Below are 7,427 nucleotides of genomic sequence, written 5' to 3' on the forward strand. Positions count from 1 at the left end.
GATCCTCGAAGAGGAGGAAACGCTCCGAAGCGGTCCTCAAAGTCCCTCGAGGTGCCGAGTCCCCTAAGAGTCACCATACGGAGCACTTTCTCGCGGGATTCATCAAGGTCCCCACGGAGCAGTTGAAGACCTGCGCGAAGTCCCTCGAGTTGGAGAGCGTCCCGATCACCCGGAACTTCCCCGGCGAGTGGACGGCGGTCTTCAGCTTGTTCCTCGTGGCCTCGGGTCTCATGGTGCCGCACCAGACCTGGGCGAAGTTCAGGAAGAAGAGCTGCTTCCCGGTCGCCTTCAAGCCCGGCAAGGTCTCGTTGGCGTCTCCGTTGGACTTCAGCCACCGCTCGTAGGCCTTTGCGAGGGAAGCGATCGACTATACCGGACGCTGGACGCACCTCGAAGAGGCTCCCTACCTTGAAGGCCTGCTTGATTCCCCCGTTGTCGGCGATGTTCTCGCCCTGGGTGTTGACCCCGTCGATGCGCATGCCGACCTCGGTGACCACGTAGCGACCGTACTGATCTAGGAAGACCCGGAACGCTCAATTTCTCCCTATTTCTCGATCCTCGAGGTCACTTGCCGATCAGACACTGGGCCCTGCGGTGAAATTCCTCGATGTCCTCGTCCTTCCACCACCGGTGCAGGTTCCCGTCCTTGTCGAAGAGGCGGCCCTTGTCGTCGAAGCCGTGGGTGATCTCGTGGCCGATCACCACGCCGATTCCCCCATAGTTGAGGCCCCTGGGGAAGTCCCTGTGGTAGAACGGAGGCTGGAGGATCCCGGCGGGGAACACTGGAAGAAACGAATCGGAGAGCGTTCGTCCGCAAAAGGACCGGTGCCCGTAGACCCCGAAGACTGACTGATCTGGTTCTTGTTGCGGCTGTAGTACGCGTTGACGACGGCCGGTGCGGTGTTCCAGAGGGTCTTGTTGACGGGACTGCCCAGGCGATCCTGCTCAACCCTCGTCAGATGCCGAAGAACGTTCAGGGTGTTCTCGAAGTACTCGGTGGGCTTCACGACGACCTGAAATCGGAAATTGAGGGAGCAAGCTCGGCTCTTCGAGGACGAGGTTCCTCACGTCGGCGTAACGCTCGTCCAGAAGGTGAGGCTGCAGCACCAGCTCGGGGTACCCGATCCTGAGGAGCATCGCGTCGACTTTCTCGCTCGCCAGCGACCTGGTCTCCTTGTCGATCCAGCAGGTGTCGTTGAGCAGCTCGCGGAACGACCGTTGGATCTCTCTGGTCATCCTCAGGGTCTGCGGGAAACGGAGAGACGGATCTTCGACGAGCATCCTCGACGAGCCGACGTCAACGGAAGTTCCCTCACGTCGTTCTTGCTGTTCTCGTCGAAGTACCTCCTGACAAACATCGAGCCCACGGCCATCCCCATGTTGGAGTTGACCTGCGCGACGCAGTTCTTCCACCTAGGAGGAGCCTGCTCCCTGCCGAATAGGACGTAGTAGAACTTTTGCTTCGCCTCCTGGAAACGGTCGTCCAGGTTGTTCACCCTGTGGCGGACGAAGCGCCAGAGCAAGTAATTCGACACGGTCCTGAAAACGATGCACGGTGTTTAATTAAAAAATCCTGCCTGGGTCGCATCCTTTCCACTCGTCGTCTCCGGCTCGTCTCGTACCTGGGTGGTGTCCTCGAGAGCAGATTGACCAGGTCCTGGACGTACTGCAGGGCGAAGACGACCACCGATTCCGAGACGTTCACCGGCCTGGCCAGGACGATCTTGAAGTACCTGTGCCAGTCTATCTGGGGAACGAAGGCCCTGAGCTCACCGATGGTCATCCTCTGGTAAAGCTCGGAGACGTCCCGTCTCTCGTCCGGCGACGAGGTGATCTGAAAGACTCTCGATTACTTCTTCGAGGTCTTCCTCGTCGCATAATCCTGACACCTTTGCCAGCTTCGTCTCGAACTCGATGAGCTCCGCCGCCTGGGTCGTGGCGTTCTCCGGCGAGGCTCCCAGCAGCGTGGCGACCTCGATCAGATAGTCCTTGTAGGCTTCGAGGTAGACTACGTTCGACGGCTGCAGGAAGTAGTCCCTGGTGGGCAGGCCCAAGGACGTCTGGTCGATCTGCGAAGGAAGGACTCTCCTCGCTCTTCAAGGTCTCACCTCGTTGAGGCGACCCTCACCTGAATGACGTACTGATCGCTATTCTTGATGTCCGGCCCCACCCACTCGGAGATGAGGATGTCGTTGTTGAAGAGCCTCAACTGCCCCACCAGCAAGAGCCAGTCGAACCTCTCGGGGTCCCAGAGTCGCCGTCCAAGGATCGGCCAGCCTCCGAGCTCGTCCAGGAGGCGGATCAGCGGTCGGTCCCTGCGGCGCTCCAGGATGTCTGAGAAAGCGACCGCGGAGCCTCTAGATGAACACGTGCTCCAGATGTCCCGGTCTCGAGGGCTCTATATTTTTTTTTCTCACCGTAGTCCATGCAGCTCCTAAAGAGATGCCTCGCCTTGACCGTCGCGTCTCCTGCTCGCGTCCCGTCGCCGATCGGCTCCTCCAGCAGCTCCTTGAGGACGGAGTCCAACGACTCCCTGAGCATCTCGAAGGTGTCGTAGCCGGCCTTGTCCTTCGGTATGGGATTACGAGCCGCCCAGTTCCCGCAGGCGTACTCGTAGAAGTCTTGGCAGGGGTCGACCGCTTGGTCCATGTAGCGCAACATCGCCTCGGCTGGAAAGGGAGCTCGAAGCCGATCTCGAGGGTGCTTAGAATTTAAGGAGGTGTACCTTGCATGTACCTTGGCTCCGTCTGACCCCTTCGGGATCCTTCTCGCCTTTCCAGAAGGCGCCTGGGTCCGCGGGTCCCGAGACTTGGTCTCCGGGGTGCGGCTCCTCGGCGTGGCGTCTCTGCTTGACTGCGTTCATCCTGAAAAAATAAATCGAAGGAATTAAAAAGGAAAATATTAATATATAAAATATAATAATTATACAGGGTTAATTACATCTCACCTGGAAAGGGCGTCGACGACATCCTCGCCCAGGTCTTGCATGCGCTCCGCTCTTTCCTCGCGAGCCGTCCCGCAGGAGTCAGCATTCTCGCCTTGGAGCTGAAAGGGAACACGTGGGCCAGGAGATCCTTCAGGGAAAACGGAATTCTTACCTGTTCCGTTCTCTTTCTCCGTCGTTTCGAGGAAAAAATCGTCAAGGGCACGTCCCTGGGCACGAAGCTCGTCTTGATCTCGCGGAGGAGCTCCCAGTCCCTTGACTCCGACTGCTCCAGCTCGCTGGGCATCACTTAAAAAGGAGTCACCGAGACATCCTTCGGAGCAAACGACTGCTTTAGGGTTTACGATTTTTACCTCTGACGCCACGCCGTTCCAGAACGAAGGACACGTTTCTCGGGTCATCGCATGAATTTCTTGCAGTGACGATGACTAGGGATGTTGGGAAACATAGCACCAACATGACGAGCAGGACTGCGGGAATTGGGTTCATGGTGCTTCTCCTATGCCTTCCGTTTCCACTTCTGCGTCGGAAGGTTAAAAACGCGACTGTAAACGACGGGAGGTGACGACTGATCAGGGAACAATTCACGCCACCAGTGGTACTTTATAGAACCTCGAAGATGAAAACAATTGTCTACGTTATGTTCCAGGTGGTATTTTTATTTCGTCCAGCAGCCAACGATTACCGAAGCAATTGACAAGACGAGTACTCGTGGATTCGAGACACTTTATTAGGATATTCGCGTTCATGAGCCGAAGGAGGAGAGTGCCTTAGAACAACATCGCCAAAAACGTCTTCCGATGATCAATTTCGATGTCTTTAGGTTAACGTCTCTCCTTTGGTTACCTGCAACAATCGACAGGTAAACGCCACGATTTTTCCTAGTGCATTTCGAGATGTCGAAACGAAAGAAAAAAATAAATCTTAAGTACTTACGCAAGCTTCAAGGTATTCGATCTTCCGCTCTAGGGTTGTCAGCTTCTCATTGAGTACAGCCAATCTTGATCTGCAGGACATATCTGAACCAAAAATCGAAATTCTATGATTATCATATAATTCTCTCCTCCTCTCTTTTAAATAAAATAACTGTACTCTCGTCTACTGACTTCGAGAAACGATTGTAAACATAACAGACGCTCTTAAGGTTTAGGTTAGAACTACGTAGTTCGGAGTAATGACGATTCCGATACAGAATGGACCATTACCAAACGAGTTCAGGAAATCCGTGATCTTCTTGATACTGCCCGTAATGACTTCGATGTATTCTCGATTTGCCCAGTCCTGCTGAATTTGCTTTTGTATCGCCTCTCGGTGAATAGCGGCCATGACTTAACCCTTAACTGTGCATTGACAAGTTCTATTCAATGGTTTTAATAGTGGAACTAATATGGCGGCCGCCCCTCCCGAGAATCAGGTTGCCGCCATCTTCCAACATGGCGGCCACTACGGTCCGCTCTTTAATATTCCTCAATCGTGCTCTATCTACACGTGGTGGACGAAATTATTCCTCCAAAAGTGTTTATTTTTACGGTTTCGGGACACTGATTAATTAACAGACATGCAGTTACTAAAATTAGGACTTAAGATAGGAACCGATATGTGCGAATACATACCTTTAGAAACAACTCAAGTTCCGTAGCCCTGCAATAACGTTAAATATATTTCATGTTCATACATTAGTACCAAACTTTGGAAACTTTCAGTTAGTTTAATTATCAAGGTGGAGAGTGGATCCAAGTCGTGGATCGAAAGTCATAAAAATACACTTTCCCAACGTCCTCGTATGTACATCGTATTCACACATATACACAAGTACTGCACGTAATGATTAATAATAGGTATATATAGATACTATTTTTATATATATAATATGTACTTCGGAAATGCAGTAAAGTATTTCAAAACTTTAGTATATGCAACTTTAGAGACGTTTGTCGTACATTGTTGTGATTGTTTAAAATAATTACACTAACGCGTTGAATGCAATAGTGGCAAGAATTAAGTTCCAGCAAATTTGTTCAATGATCGAGTGTACTCCCAACCTTTTGGATAATGCTACTTTATAATTCTTTTCGGTATGTTCAAGCTTTAATTTGAAATGGCAGGATCTGCTCCTGTCTGGCTTACTATTTCAATATTTATGGTAGATTCATGGCAGACCTACCGCCCTGATGTAAATCTAACGCAAATCAGGAAACTCGGTAGAGTTTCACGCCAAATATACAATTGCATACGTTGTAACGTACGCACAAAGCTATGTGTATGCATGAAACGTCACCAAGTTCTTAAAATTACTTCACTGCGTGTCACTCTCTTAGGGTAGATACACATTGCCTGGCCTGTCGTTTCCTCTTTTAATGTCCTTCCACATTATCGTAATATATATATTTATTATTAACTCATAGTGTATTAAAAACGTTTATATTGGTATTACGCATACTTTCCATTTCCTCGCCATTTGTCAACCAATACTGTACATAGAAAACTCAGCCTGATTCTGATTCCAAGAGCTGACACAGTTACGATAGATAATATTTCTGTGAGACAGGAAGCGGGCCGCAGGCATCTTGGTGAATAAGTGATTCTTAGTTAGTCAGCCGAGGATGAGGACTCGCGTCTCTTTTCTGCGTGTTTTTTCGTAAACTCTTCTGCATTTTTAACGAATTTCTTCTTATCCTTTAGGAACTCCTCGGCCAAGTCCGCTCTTAAAGGATGCTCTGGCTCGGGGTCGTTCACAAGGGCTATTAATGCTTGAATCACTGCAAGTTAATAAATTAGTTAAATACAATTTATTATTTTTAAGTTTAAGTATCCATGGAAATTTATCAGGCTACTATCTTTCAATTTATTTGGAGTATTTACCTTGATCCGTCTTTGTAGCTGGCTTCCAATTCTCTGCACTGATAATCGGGAGACACACTTGCCCTTTTTCGTCGACGTTTGGATGGTAGATTTTTGTTTTAAAATTTATCCTTGGTGGCTTAAAGGGGTATTCCGCAGGGAAGTTAATTTCAATCCGGAATGCACCCTTATTGTAAGGAGGATTGTCCTACATCGGAATCAATAATTAATTCAACTGCAATTATTTAAAGTAACAAATAATCCTTAACACACATACCGGTAATATAAGTCCTTGCCATGTAAGAATATTGTTGTCATCGACTTGAATATTTGTAAAGTTTTTCATAGGTGAAGCCCTTAAGTCACCTAATTCCTACAGAGAAAAATATAAATTAAAGTTAATATGAAGTTTCACTGCGCAAAGTGAAAATAAAAATAAAATCCTTTGTACCTTCACCAACCTTCTTGTAGCAGCCATCTTATTTAGATTAAACTCACTAATTGACGACACTAGTCGATAAGACGTGGAAATGCACGATGAGTATTAATTCAAGGGTGACATTAACTCTCTGCCATGACTCGATACCCTAAGTTAAAAACTAATTAGGTGATGAATCTACAACAGAATGAAACGAGTTCGCACAGGTTAGCAAAAGCTCCAAAATCATTGAGCGAATATTAGTGGTCATAGACATGCTCTCTGTTGCTCGCTCTATTTTAAAGTGTCTGAATCATTAATGAAATATTTTTTCTCGTCCTAGAATGAATTTAAAGTAGCGGAAAATTCCGTAACGTTCCTGTTTCTAGAATCGTAGATAAGTTCATAGAATAAACATTATTATTTCTTGCAAGATTGCAGGTTAGTAACAATTTAATTCTTGAGATTCTAAACAACTTGATACCTGTCTATATATTACACAGAAATATTGGTATCAAGGGTGTGAGTTCCATTGAACGATCTGGCGATAATATGTAAGCAACTGTACGAAAATGTTAGAAACGAAATCGGGGATGATTAAGGGGAAGAGCCTCACGATTTTCCAATCTCAAGTACGTTACCAATCGGAGCAAAACTTGTCAATAATGGTTTCTACCGAGCCAACCGAAAAGCAAGGTCTTTGTCGCTGGATTAGTCCGTTAAAGTGGGACGCAAGAGTGATGAGAAGAGTTCTTCGGTTACTCCCGAAATTACACACCAACGCTTTAAATCTCGAGATATCCCCATAAATTCGCGGTTTGCGAAGAATCGGCCGTCAACCCGCACAACACGTTCGAGAGAACTTAACCGTAACTGAGCGATAGAGGTTAGACCGCGGATCACTCGGTTTACATCGGATCCAGGGTTGCCAGTTCTCCCCGAATTTCCAGGTGGCGCTCGATTTGAGCTGGCAACCCCGCAATCTCTTTACCGACCAGGATATCTATTACCAGCAGATTAAATAGAAGGTAGCAGTCGATAAAGACGAAGAATCCACAATAATTCCACTAATTCAGGCGAAAAATCGATGGGGACACATTGACTCAGAGTGCACTACTTAAAATTAATCTTGAAATTAATAATAGAGATATACTAGACAAGGAAGGGGCAAAAAACGCGAAGGATATCCCGCACGCGGGATTTTTCCCCTCTTCTGGTTTTTAA

General features: G+C 47.9%; 3 protein-coding genes across 9 annotated transcripts; all 3 read right to left on the minus strand.

Annotated features, from left to right (window-relative positions):
• Positions 1–9: 9 nt before the first annotated feature.
• On the minus strand, positions 10–2,858 carry LOC105700875 (neprilysin-4). Its single transcript, XM_012427108.2, has 11 exons — positions 2,726–2,858; positions 2,418–2,669; positions 2,129–2,334; positions 1,890–2,069; positions 1,623–1,834; positions 1,317–1,539; positions 1,069–1,245; positions 851–1,013; positions 573–782; positions 408–514; positions 10–346 (listed from the first exon to the last, which is right to left on the minus strand). Exons 1-11 carry the CDS (start codon positions 2,730–2,732, stop codon positions 71–73), a joined length of 2,013 nt encoding a protein of 670 aa, XP_012282531.1. The 5' UTR covers positions 2,733–2,858; the 3' UTR covers positions 10–70.
• Positions 2,859–3,578: 720 nt separating this feature from the next.
• LOC105700913 (probable protein BRICK1-B) lies at positions 3,579–4,337 on the minus strand. Its single transcript, XM_012427195.2, has 3 exons — positions 4,150–4,337; positions 3,881–3,963; positions 3,579–3,790 (listed from the first exon to the last, which is right to left on the minus strand). The coding sequence occupies exons 1-3, from the start codon at positions 4,268–4,270 to the stop codon at positions 3,764–3,766; spliced, it is 231 nt and encodes a 76-aa protein (XP_012282618.1). The 5' UTR covers positions 4,271–4,337; the 3' UTR covers positions 3,579–3,763.
• A 373-nt stretch (positions 4,338–4,710) lies between these two features.
• Positions 4,711–7,110, minus strand: LOC105700912 (ubiquitin-conjugating enzyme E2 L3). Of its 7 annotated transcripts, none has more exons than XM_023434287.1 (5): positions 6,845–7,110; positions 6,247–6,401; positions 6,063–6,158; positions 5,807–5,993; positions 4,711–5,703 (listed from the first exon to the last, which is right to left on the minus strand). In XM_023434287.1, the coding sequence occupies exons 3-5, from the start codon at positions 6,129–6,131 to the stop codon at positions 5,534–5,536; spliced, it is 426 nt and encodes a 141-aa protein (XP_023290055.1). In that variant the 5' UTR covers positions 6,132–6,158; positions 6,247–6,401; positions 6,845–7,110; the 3' UTR covers positions 4,711–5,533. The 7 variants fall into 7 exon arrangements, with proteins under 7 accessions (XP_023290055.1, XP_012282616.1, XP_012282610.1 ...); XM_012427193.2 differs by having other exon boundaries at positions 6,237–6,372; positions 6,982–7,109; XM_012427187.1 differs by having other exon boundaries at positions 6,237–6,401; positions 6,982–7,109.
• Positions 7,111–7,427: the final 317 nt, after the last annotated feature.

Source organism: Orussus abietinus, unplaced genomic scaffold (genome assembly GCF_000612105.2).
Source record: "Orussus abietinus isolate OABI.00-Male unplaced genomic scaffold, Oabi_2.0 scaffold9, whole genome shotgun sequence".
Taxonomy (NCBI): domain Eukaryota; kingdom Metazoa; phylum Arthropoda; class Insecta; order Hymenoptera; family Orussidae; genus Orussus; species Orussus abietinus.